Here is a 12,684-nt window from a genome sequence, read left to right on the forward strand (position 1 = left end):
TTCTTATACCTTAAAGATTTAACAGCACCTAAATTACACACTTTATGCTCTTTAGTTGAGAAAATTTATAGTTTAAGATCCAGCCAATAGATTGTAAGAATATGTATACTAAATTTAAATAATGATTGTAAAGGCTATGGCCATACACAATCTCGCAATAAATCATTTACTTACTTACTTACTTAGTGGACACCTACTACGTTGCGGAATGTCATTCACTGTCCAGAGAGATGATGCAAAATTATAGGTGCATATATGTATATGCATATTGTTGTACATATGTATGTATAAGCATGCATGGAACACTGCAATGACAATGATGTCAAGTGGTTTATTTCACTTAAGCATATGCTGATTAAACAAATTCGTATTTATTAGTGGTAAATATTAAATTTGTGGCAACTTTTCTATATTTGTACAAAACATTTACTAGTGGATAGCATAAATACGCTACATATTTTATATTTAATAGAAGTACAACGATGGAAGGAATAACCATGGAGAGAAACAGAAAGAGGAAATTGAGTCATAAATTGGTAACAGAAAATAAGAAGGAAAAATGTTTTTCCGATATCAACAAAACGAAACAGCTGAACAAGCGAGTATCAGAAGGCGAAGAGAATGTAAAATTACTTTTATCTCAATTATTCTTAGAGTCAATTATTAAGGTTTCAACATTATCAGTCTTTTCAGTCTTGCCACGTTTGTGGGGAGGCAGCGAGATGGAAGAATTTTGGTGGGATGTCATGCAACTGTTGTAAATCTTTCTTCCGCCATTTCGTTCTCAAGAATTTGAAAGATGCCAAATCCGAGCAAGATTTCAGGAAGAATTGTAAATTTAAGGGGGACTGTTTAATCGACCAAAAAACAAGAAAAAAATGCAAAGCTTGCAGATTTGTGAAATGTTGCAAAATTGGAATGAATTTTAAATGGGTCTTAGCGGATTATAAAAAGATACAAGATTTAAAATTGCAAAAATCGAAAATTGGTCCAGCAGAGATTCTTCCAATTATTGAAACTCCAAGAAACGATGCAAAACTGAATGATAAAGATGCTACAATGATTGAAAATATTTCAAAATTTTATGAATCTGCGTGTAAACAAATTCCATACATGTTTCCCTCTCGCGAAAAGGATGAAGTCGTGAGTCCCACAAAATCGAAAATTTTACTAATCGGATTCATTTCTACTTATATCCGAAGGTATGGAATCAAAATTTCTAATTTGGAAGATAAAAAATTTTGTACATACAAATTTTTCCTCTATTTAGATTCGTATATTTTGCGAAAATGATTCCCGAATTTGGAAAACTTTCTGTACACGACCAAACGAATTTATTGAGACGGTCTGGAATGCACATGGGCATTCTGAGAGGTTCAATCATATTTGATTTCGAGAAACGCATGATAACTTCGAAAGATGGAGAAAATTACCCAGACATACGCGTAAGTTATATAAATACATATTGTAGGCGTACTCATCTCAACTTCGTACATATTTCGCAAGAAATAAATAGTTTGCGAAATAATGTGGAGGTTCACGTCAACTTCGTAAGCTTCGTGAAAGTCTCTTCGCAACATGTTTATATATTTGTTTTAGCAATTTTCGTTGTTCGAAAAGAGTTGCGATGTTAAAACAAATCATATTCCTGTATTTTTGCAAAGTATGCGAAGAAAAATGGCATCTATTTACATACGCTGTAAACTATTTTTCCCAAACTCGTCGCTAAGCGAACTTTGATTTCTGCTCCAATTCCATTTCCTGTTTATATATTTAGTTCAATTTAAACTAGAGTTCGTTCACGGTCGTTTAAAGGCTGGTTTACAGGCATGTTTTTCACGTGAAATCGCCTTTGCCTGAAAATTTCACAAAATAGTTCTCACGTCAACGGTGAAAACAACGCGTAATTTTCACTGAAGTGAAATTTTCACTCAAACTCGATGAAATTTCCGTGAAATGCTTGCATATTATTTCACGTGAAAATTCTGGTTACTGGTCATATTGTATATCGTTGTCATAAGAGCAAGTATGGTAACGTTCAAAAAAATTAATATAAATTTTCAAATTCGAATAAACGACCTTTAAAATGGTCATGGTTACTTCAACAAGTAACCATGACCAACAATAATGTAGGACAATTTAGTAAATGACCTGTAAACTGAGTTTTGGAATTTGCGTGAAATAAACTCATTTCTCGCCAATTTCATTCAAATTTCATGTTGTTGTTGCGGTGAAATTTTCACGGCAATTTAATTCCGCGCAAGTTAGTGACCTGTAAACTTAAGACACCAGTCATCGCAAATTTAAGAAGATATATGTATGCATTGCGAAGCTACGTTTTTTCGTGACGTGAATACTCACAATTTTGCAAAATAAATATGCAAACCCATACACACATTTAGTTAATGTCGGTCTGTGCAATCAAAATCTTATGAACTTTCAGTTAATTTATTAAATTTATTTTGAAACACTGACCATATTTTATTTCCAGATAACCGAATTACAAGATGTGTGTCCCCAAGACTTATTAGAAATGCAGGAAAAACTCTACAGAAGGATTCGAAATATTGCCCCCGACGAAACTAGCATTATGCTAATGATCCCCGTCGTGTTATTCTCAGACTGTGGAGGAACAGATAGTTGCACAGAGTTTGACGACCGACCAGCTATAAATGAAGCGCAGGAAGTTTATTCGGCATTACTTGAAAAATACTTAAAATTTGTGCAAGGGGAGAAAGGGAGGCTTACTTTCCCAAAGGTGAGTTGATTTAATCCTTGGAAATCAATTAATGACGTCAATGATGAGTTTTTTTTCTGCCATCGCGTTATAAATCTTCGGCAAAAAAAGTGCAAAATTAACCTATTAATTAGCTAAAAATTGTAAAAATCAGTATTTCATTTTTTGCGGGTTAGCTATATTTTCCCATTTCAAAGCAAGAAATGTTAGGTGCAAGAATCTGAAATACATATGCGCCATCTAGCGACACGCCCCATGTTAAAATGTTAAAATGTTAAAATGTGACAGTTTTACATCGCCAGGACTCAGATTTCTCTGCTTTTCAGCCTCAGATGGCGACTTCTTGCCATAATTTCGTAGCAAGTTGTCTCATCCCCACAGAGAACGGACTCTGCTAGGGGCTGTACACAGTGACATTGCCATTCCGTATGGCTGGGCTCACCCTGTCACGAGACAGCACCTACCCCTTACTAACACCGAGCCGAGTAGGATTAGCAATAGCTTCCCGGCCAGAGGAATCGAACGTGTGACTGCGTGGTGACAATCCTACCCTCGTACCTCTGAGCCATAGGGCCTTGCTTGCCATGAACTATAGTAGGTCATGGGGCGCGTCGTAAGTAATTCTTTGCGCTTCGCATTTTTAGCAGGTCAAAGTAGTTGGAAATAGCTGCAAGAAATCACTTTCTTGCCGTTATTTCATGCAAGTGGTTACCTCTACCCTAAATACTGTTAAAAACGATTTCGTAAATTCAGCATCTCCACTGCTAGCAAACAAATTAACAACGTTTGAAACAATATTCTACGATGCTAACTAGCAACGAATATCTCTCAATATATTTTTAAAACTTTTGCACTCAATAAATTGTTTAATCTTAAATATTTACAGCTTCTCTGCCAACTGGTGGAATTGACCCAAATTTCTCAGCTCCATCAAGGCATACCACTTAACCTGAGTGAACATCAAGTCGATAAAATGCACCAGCATCTTCTCGAACTTCAAAAAAAGTCCAGTATTTCGCCCCCAATCACTAACAAAACCCCCGCTGGGGAAATTTCCGTACAACAAAATCAATTTAAAGAGTTTAAGAATTATTGTCAAGGAACCTGTAAAAAAAGTTCAAATTCGCCATTCCCATCACCGAAAATTAATGATGCAACAGTACGAAACTCGGAGGCATTCCAATTGCTGATTCGCACCTTCGTCAACACCACTGGGGAGTGGGGGATTAAACCAAATTATTTTACACAAGGTCCTCAAATTGGAATTAAGCAAGCCTTCATGCGTCGAATACCAGAGTTGCTCGCCTGTCCGTGGGACTGTTTGGTTAATGAGGGGGCTGAAAATGGTGGACCATCAGATGTGAGATAGTCAATTATAATGGGTCAATTAATAGGTCAATTATAAGTAATTTGGTCATCTTTAATGCTACCGCTCATTAAACACCCGTGACAAAAATTATAAAGAACAAATTATTATAAATTTCTTGAATGAAGTTTATCATTTTTTGATTTCCAAATATTATTTTTATCCCTTTTTGATGATGACACGAGTACAGTGTCGAAAACTTATTAAAAATTCTCCTTCCAATTATAATATTCGCATATATTAACACGATATTAATTCAATGCAATTGTCAGTTGCATTAAACCACAAATATGTAACATGCCGTATGTAGACTTACCATTATTTCTTCTTTATTACAGATATGCATGCACATGTAGGCCATTCCGAAAAAATGAGATAGCTTTAAAGAACTGATTGCAAAACAATTATTATTTCATGAAATTTGAACTCTTTTTGTATAATTTTTGAAATGCATGCACTTTTCTAAATTAATGACGCTGATTTTTGTACACATCAATTATGTTCGCATATTCAAAGTATCAAATCAAGCCAAGAGTTGAACCGATATCGATAGGTAAGGTGCAATAAAGTTACAAATTTGGACGTTTTTCAGGAATATTTTGGTATCCGGGTCAAAGTTTTCATTCCACTATATTTTCATGAGTTCATTTACTATGATCTTTTTATATAGTGCCTTCATTTTTTTCCTTACGCATTTCTGGGGATTACATTCAGTTTTCAAGATATACCTAGTCTATTCAAAATATTTGTTTTTGGCCTATAGCAATGTGGTCGAGCGTATTTCTCAAACTTTAAATTGTTTATTTATTATTGACTTATCTTCGAAGTAAACTAATAAAAAGTTGTGGCCAGAAATCGACCCTGATTAATCTACTCCTTTGATTACCAAATTTTTGGCACCAATGCTTGGTGTCAACACAATTTTTTCTATTCTTATCCATAGATTACAATCAAGTACATACATATTCACATATTTATATTATTTGTACGTGCATAGACATTTGATATGCCAAAAGACCTATTGAATTTAAAAGAGCCTTTAAAAAATTATAGTGCTTTCTTCGGAATTTGTACTGCGTAGCCAAACGCCTTACTAAAGTGATGGGCCTCCTTGATTCCCGAATCACAAAGCATTATCCATGATGCTTCATAATCACAAAAATCTACACGCATATTTAAATGTCAACGTTTAAAATCAGTATTTATTATTCATGAAAACGGAGGTTCCATGACACCCAATTATCTAAAAAATGCATATCTTTGACATCTTAAAAACATGAGTTCTACTAAAAATACTAAAATTGTTAAAGTACTTGCACCCATCCAAATAAAAAATATCGTTCTAATTCGCCCTCCAATCTTTATCGTATGTTTAAAGGAATCCCCCTCGGCCAAATCCCTTCCCACCGTCAAATAATCCCCTGCAATTGATTGCTTCTCCAGCCAAGTGTAAATTCCCGACTCGAAAATCCGTTTAAACCCTTTGACAATTATGTCCTCCCCATAAGTCTCGAATCCCCAAACGGTTGTCGTCGTCTTTAAGGGTTCAGCTCCAATATGGAATTTCGTTTTGTGCCATCTTTCCGCCACAACGTCGAGCTCTTGCCGCGTAGCGACAAGCAAAGTTTTCCCACAAAGTAGCACCTCTTCCAGAACTTTAGATAATAACTCCCTCCTTGTGAAACTACGATTGGCGGGAGTTAGTGGAAAAAACGTAGTCTCGTTTTGGACAATGGCAGAAAATATGGTTTGAATTCTGGATGGTAAGAAAGCTAGTTTAGACCACAATGCAACTATAGAATACACAAATTTGTAAAGCACGATAGAATTGTTTTCGAATTGTTGATCATCAAATGGACCATTGACAGGAGAAAGGAGACTAAAACAATGCCCTGCGGAAATATTTCGAGGGTGAAGAAAGCCTTGGTCTACAGAAGGTAACGATGTGTTCATTATTGAAGAAGGGGCTCCCAGCCTGGAAGAAGAATAGTAAAAAATGATTTAACTAAACATTTTTAAAAAAGTTTTGACTTTGATTTTGCTGCCAAACAAGACTCCACACGGTAAAACTTACTTTTCCAGGCATACTGCCTCTTCCCACGTGGCGATGGGTTCACCTCTGGGCGGTGAGTTTAACCTTGTTATTACCAAACCCAGGTAGGCAGACGTCAATACGATAGCTGTGAAAGTCCACGGTATTACTACAAGGCTTAAGACTTTCTCCCCCCTTAAAGCGACTGGAATTGCGGCGGGATCTTTCAAAAGGGTTGCGACAAAGTAGAGCCCACTATTAAAGGACGTAACATACCGCTTAGAAAGATAACAATGGGAAAACCCGCTCAAGAAGAGGACACAGCCCATCACCGCAAACCATACAGCTGGTTGGAAAGGTTTGTAATAGAATCGAAAACTTAATTCCGGCGGGGTGTAACAAGACATGAATTGTAAAGGTTTTGAATCCACGAAGACGACCGCCCATCCGTTTCTCACACCAGATGAAAACTCAAGTGGAGTGTCCGGCTCTAACAACGTACTTCGCGAGATGGCGTCCAATTTTGAGTCAAATGGCTCCTTGGTGTCGTTATAATAGAGAAATATAGTGTCAAGGAGGAGGAGTCGGAAGTCGAATTTAAAATTCTTAATGTTAGTCGGGTTAGTCCATCTTCGTGCTAGTTTCAACTTGCCCCATGATATGTCCAGCCCTGTGTCAATAAGACATCGAAAGTGGACGAAGAATGGAAAAATTAGTTGAGTCGAATAAAGGCAAACGGTATAACTTTTTCGATTTAATTTGTTATCTTTTTCTGGGAGGAAAATTATGGCAAAAAAGTTGACAAAATTTCTCATAACTTCGTCATCGAAATCTTTTCCTTTTTTGTAATGACGTTGGGGGTATGACGATATCAAGAAGATGTAAAAATGAGATAAGACTAGCTGTTCATTGCGTAAATTAACGGCTGATTTTGGTCTGGAGTGTATGACTGGGGTGTAGACGGATATTATGTTGGTTAAATGGTGAGGGAGTTGGTAGGATGTAGTGTAAATATACACGTTTTTACAGTTAGGTCGAAACTTTAAGGGGGGCAAGATGAGATTACGAGGCAGTTTCCAGCGAATTAAAGAATACACGTTACTAGGATTTTGTGAATTAACTAGGCGAACTAGAACTCCTGGTCTATAGGAAGAAATAGGATGATAATTAGAGGACGACATTTTCTCAAAGATCATGACTATTGTACAATCAGTACTCTTGGATGATGCTTCGATTACGTTGTGGATTTTGGGCGAATGTAATGTTCCCAAAGGTGTGTATGAACAGGAAACATGTAAAAAGACCAAAATTTTGAAGATGATTAGGGACAAGGAAAATGCCATGCTTGGACTGTTCATGTACTGTTCATGTACTGTTCGGTCGAAAAATTATGAAGGAAGAATGAGCGAATTTAATTTATTTCAAAGCAGACAAATTGATGTATTTATCAACTAGTTTCAAGAGGATGTGTGTTATATAAATTTCACAAGTTGACATTGGATTTGTAGTTGTCAGCTTGGAGTGCCTGATGAATGAAAATTTGTTTAGGCTAATATCGCAATCGACAACTTATGCCCTGGCTACACTACTGTCGTAAATTTTTTCAGAGTTAACTCTAGAGTTTAACGCTGAAATAAATACTCCAGCTACATTGCATTTTGTACCGTTGTAATTTTCAGGGTACCAAATCTCAGAGTTATTTCTCAGAGGTGAGACTTTTAAAAATTTACCATCTAAAAAATAATAATTTAGTTTAAAATACAAGTTTGCGATCCCCAAATCCGTATTAATGCGAGGTTCTATTCTTGCGAAAAATGATTTGCCTTTTTACCAACGACTTCGATAATTATTTGCGACTCCATTGATTTAAATTTTCTTATAAATTAAATGAAGACGAAGAATTAATGTTTGGAAAAATAAGTGGACTCTTGTCAGTAAATAAGAAATCCCGCGTAAAATTTCAATGTTTAACACTGAAGTAGCACATTGGTATAGCTGGAGTTCGTAGTAAAACTCTGAACTCTAGAGTTTTACTAGTGAAATTTTACTAGTAAAACTCTAGAGTAAACTCTGAACTGGTTGCAAGTTACACATGTAGCTGGCCTTATGCATTTTCCCATATTACCAGTAAACTCTAGAATATTACGACAGTAGTGTAGCCAGGGCATTATACATGTAGCACATGTCGTAATTTGACTTGATATTGTGTGTATATATGTATACAATTTACATATGGTCATCTACACGATTTGAACTTCCAGTATGCAAATAAATGTACATATGTATTGTATGTACGTATTTAAGTCACCTACGGCAAAACCGTGATTTATGCATGAGCCTGGTGTGCACCAAATCCCAATTTCCTGAAAAAATTGGTATGATGAAGATAGTAGTGTAAATGAAGGTTTGTAACCAAGGTTTGAATTCATAAGCACGTAAGACTCCAATGTGTACATAGGTGAATGTTTATGTAATGACCCAGCAAAACTGTTATATGCTGAAGTGAAGAAATAGCGCGATTCATAGTAACAAGTAAATTGTTCCACACGTGGGAGTATTTTCAAATTTCAATTTTGTCTTCCAAGCCAAATGGAAGAGAGAGTGTCCGGTGAGTATTTGTTTGTAAAAATCGATTTGATACATATGAATTTAAGTACCACTTGTCCCAAAAACGGGATTGAACGATTTCATAGTGAACATTTTGTGATTTTTGTCTCTTATTTATCTTACATCTACAATTTCCTCTCTCTTCTCCCAGCCAGTCTCCAAATGCTCTTTTACATGTAACGACGGTTGGTTGAGCTACTCTAAATTCAACTTCTTGTAATACATTAATTCCAAATTGACCAAGTAATAATATTACAAAGAATCCATAGTTTCTCGAGTCACACCCACATTTCTTCCATCAACATCCTTAGACAAAGGTTCATGCACATCCCCATCAGGGATTGAACTGCGAGAGCTTCCCAAGCAAACTTGAGGAATGTACATATGTACTTATTACTATATATTTGCGTTTACAGATTTTACAATTGCTGTCAAATTAATAAGCAGTTTTGAAATCAAGTATTTATGTGATACATACTTATTTCTTTCTGGAATACTTCATCTAGACAAAGCGCTGTTCATTAAGATGTCGGATAGGCTTTTCTTAAGCTCGAAGCAAATTAAGATAAGGCGAATAAAGACATTTTTCTTAGGTGAGGCAAAAGTAACAATGGGTGCCCGCAAAAAAGCGTCACCATGGTTACGGCGAAGCCTAAGTATGCTTTCGTATACACCCTTTGAAACTGTCAGCGAGGCTAGAGCCTAAACGGTTAATCCTACGCAAATGGTGTAAAGAGCAATCGTGCAGAGGAGAATTAGGAGATGTGGTTTTTCAATATGCCCGATAGAAAAGTTTTATTCTTCGCTCTCAAATTTGGATTTGAAACCTTAAAATCAAAATTTGAGATACTTGTGCCACAGGACTATATGCATAAAACCTGATTTTATCATGCAGAAATCGGTTGTGCGTCATTTAAAACAAATCCGACTAAGATCGGTCCAAAACTGAAAAAGTTTTGATGGAAGTATCTGAAACCATTCATGTTGCTAACCAAGAATTACAATATTCCTAGTTGGTTGCTACTAGCTATCAATATAACAATTTTCCAAATACAAGTAGTTGTGTTAGGCAATTTTAATTTGCCAAATTAATTGGTCAATTGTAATTTCCATTTTTGGCCAATCGCACAAAAACTTTCCTCCTGATCAGTGTTGGCACGATTATTAATCTATATTAATTACAAATTCTTTTGCAAATTCAAATTTCAATAATTTTATATTTAAGTACTGTGTCAAATTTACAAATTTTAAATTTGAAAATCCTATATGCATATATTTTGGATTTAAATGTTTATAAGTTCATTTTGTAATTTATAATCTAATCCAGATTAAATAATCTTCCTCCCTAATCCAGATTGTTCTCATGAAATAACTAATCCTCGTAAAACCTAATATCTGAAAAATTATTATCTGCTAAATTAATTAAAAAATTTGGATTATTGATCCTTAATCCGTTTTTAAATTAATTTTGCGACCCCCTGTACATATTTTCAACTAATTTTGTAATGAAAAAGATTCAAGACATTCGGTCTTCATTTCAAAAAGTTTAACAATTTTGAGGTGCAATTAATTGTCTGAAAATGTGCATCACCTAAAATTCATGAAATAAAATAATTTTAAAAAAGCTTGCTTAGGTGAGGGGCTGCTAAAAGTGAAAAACAAGGCCTCTGGCATATCTTTTAAATATCTCGTACCTTTATCATTGTAACAGGAGTTGGTGGCTTTGCATCACCGCGAGGCCAAACATTTTACGCCAAGCCTCTAGCAATAAAGAATATATTCTAAAAAATTCACAAGAACCTAATCTGGGTTCACGTCAAAATTAGCATTTATCACGTTTTAGTTCGTACTGAAAACTAGTTGTTTTAATATGTAAATAAAATTAGGAAATACCCTCGCGTTGTTATTCGTGCGTCGGCATCTTAATTTTTTGCATAACACCTATTTAAAATTGTGCACATCCATCAAATTTTTTTAGCTACCTGAATTACTGGTTAACTATCGAATTTAATTATGAGCTAAATAAACATTATTGATCATATTGGTCCTCTGAATAATAATTTTACAAACTCCACTCAATTTTATAACCCTTTCGAAGCAATAAGTTTGTTTAAGCGTTTATACATATAGATACAATTTTAATTAGCAATAATTGAATTTCTTAGCAGAAAATGTAAGTAATAAACGTCGTGGTATGGTAAACGGTAAAAATGTTTGGCCTCGCGGTGATGCAAAGCCACCAACTCCTGTTACAATGATAAAGGTACGAGATATTTAAAAGATATGCCAGAGGCCTTGTTTTTCACTTTTAGCAGCCCCTCACCTAAGCAAGCTTTTTTAAAATTATTTTATTACTGAATGATTTAAGATAAGATAACCTCAAGGTCCATTAATACGCATCCAGAAAAAAGTGTAACGCCCACTGCAGTGCCTAAGAGTTTTGTCACATATTTAACTATCGCATACGATTTGGACTTTAACTCCTGTATTTTTATTGAAATAGCGAACAGGGATTTATATACTAGAGGGCGGAGCTCTTTTATACGTTATGTCCGTCCTTCCGTTGGTCCGATAGCTCTTAAACAAAATGAAATACAGACTTCACCTTGAAACCTAACTTATTTAGGTCAAGGTTCCGACCTGATTAGAAAGTGGGCTATGAGGTCACAACAATATCACGGCGCTAGTCACATGTCATGATTTTCTTAAATTAGAGCAGAATCATATTTGCAGTCAAGTCGAAGTATTTTGACAGAGGTATCCAATGAAATAAACGATTTTGATCGACGTCACCCGGTTATCGTGTGGACGAGATCAAAGGAAACCAAATCAATTTTAACAGATTTTCAACCGGTAATACTAATATAACAATAACTTTGGTCATAAAGTTTCACTCTCGGGATACATACATCCTAATATAGCCGAAAATTTTCAGAGTAATTTATTTTAAACCTACCAGTAATAAATAATTTATGTATGAGATCACCGCAAATTTTTCGTAAATTTTTAGTTTCCTAAGGTTTTACATATATGCTTAATCGATTCTTCTCCATTTCATGCAAAATACTCTGTGGCGTGCCAACCATTGCATTCGTCGTGTAACTCATAATGGTCGCATAGAAATTCACTTTCGTTGAACGTTGGATATAAAAGAATCGAAATCCAAAGAGACCTGCGTACAAGCTGACAGGCTTGATGGATCGAATCATTCTTTTTAATAGAGCCCTTTTTGGCCACAGTTCCTTAAAGTTCAATCTCGTCTTCCACTCTGTCATCATCTTACCCGAAGTTTCGTTAACCGTCTGAGCGAAAGGTACCATTAGTCCGATCATGGTGATTGTCATGACGGCAACGGATGGAATGTAGATGTAAAAGAAGAATGGGAGAACCTTGTAAGTTCGGAGCGTTGCCGTGTTGAATATAATGCTGGCAACGAGGCCGACTGTGATATTTGATAAATGTAAATAATTAGGTCATATATGTATTAGGGAGATTGCGAATTAAGGTATGGGCGCTAAATTTTCGCGCAAATACTAAATTTATCGTTTTAACATAAGGTCTGCAAAATTTATGTGAGAATTAAAATTCCCTTGAAATTTGAATTGTGATCTTATATGTAAAACCTAACATTTAATGTTTTCGTAAACATCTTACGCCCCCACTGAAACATGGTTTTTAGAGTCAAAAATAAGGGAACTCTTAACAAAATTAATGTTTACGGAAAGTACACGTCACCCAAATTTGTCGGGATTCAAAATGTGGCCTTCCGGTCAAAACTTTAACACAACTCCTTAAATTCGCAATCTCCGTATTATTTTTTAACCTGCAAACAGGATCGCCGTACAACATTCCTGAAAAGGTGCAATCGAGCTTTGAATAATGACGTGTTGCTTATAGTCCGACATACTTTTCATCAAGAATTTCCCATTTATCGGAAATAAT

At 35.4% G+C, this 12,684-nt stretch overlaps 2 protein-coding genes across 3 annotated transcripts; one reads left to right on the forward strand and one right to left on the reverse strand.

Moving 5' to 3' along the window:
• The first annotated feature begins 320 nt into the window (after window positions 1-320).
• On the forward strand, window positions 321-4,698 carry LOC110857881 (thyroid hormone receptor beta). 2 transcript variants are annotated; one of them, XM_035858293.1, is made up of 7 exons: window positions 321-380; window positions 473-623; window positions 685-1,202; window positions 1,271-1,445; window positions 2,492-2,758; window positions 3,624-4,097; window positions 4,442-4,698. In XM_035858293.1, exons 2-7 carry the CDS (start codon window positions 483-485, stop codon window positions 4,457-4,459), a joined length of 1,593 nt encoding a protein of 530 aa, XP_035714186.1. In that variant the 5' UTR covers window positions 321-380; window positions 473-482; the 3' UTR covers window positions 4,460-4,698. The 2 variants fall into 2 exon arrangements, with proteins under 2 accessions (XP_035714186.1, XP_035714187.1); XM_035858294.1 differs by having other exon boundaries at window positions 342-623; window positions 694-1,202.
• Window positions 4,699-5,342: 644 nt separating this feature from the next.
• LOC118438291 lies at window positions 5,343-7,331 on the reverse strand. Its single transcript, XM_035858241.1, has 2 exons — window positions 6,178-7,331; window positions 5,343-6,078 (listed from the first exon to the last, which is right to left on the reverse strand). Exons 1-2 carry the CDS (start codon window positions 7,329-7,331, stop codon window positions 5,343-5,345), a joined length of 1,890 nt encoding a protein of 629 aa, XP_035714134.1.
• Window positions 7,332-12,684: the final 5,353 nt, after the last annotated feature.

The sequence above is a fragment of the Folsomia candida genome, unplaced genomic scaffold, assembly GCF_002217175.1.
Source record: "Folsomia candida strain VU population unplaced genomic scaffold, ASM221717v1 Fcan01_Sc019, whole genome shotgun sequence".
NCBI classification, from domain to species: domain Eukaryota; kingdom Metazoa; phylum Arthropoda; class Collembola; order Entomobryomorpha; family Isotomidae; genus Folsomia; species Folsomia candida.

Coding starts and splice junctions, on each gene's coding strand:
- LOC110857881 (XM_035858293.1), top strand. CDS start 483: ATGGAAGGAATAACCATGGAGAGAAACAGAAAGAGGAAATTGAGTCAT. Junction 1,203..1,270: donor ATTTCTACTTATATCCGAAG/GTATGGAATCAA, acceptor TCCTCTATTTAG/ATTCGTATATTTTGCGAAAA. Junction 2,759..3,623: donor GGAGGCTTACTTTCCCAAAG/GTGAGTTGATTT, acceptor AAATATTTACAG/CTTCTCTGCCAACTGGTGGA.
- LOC118438291 (XM_035858241.1), bottom strand. CDS start 7,331: ATGATCTTTGAGAAAATGTCGTCCTCTAATTATCATCCTATTTCTTCC. Junction 6,079..6,177: donor GAGGCAGTATGCCTGGAAAA/GTAAGTTTTACC, acceptor TTCTTCTTCCAG/GCTGGGAGCCCCTTCTTCAA.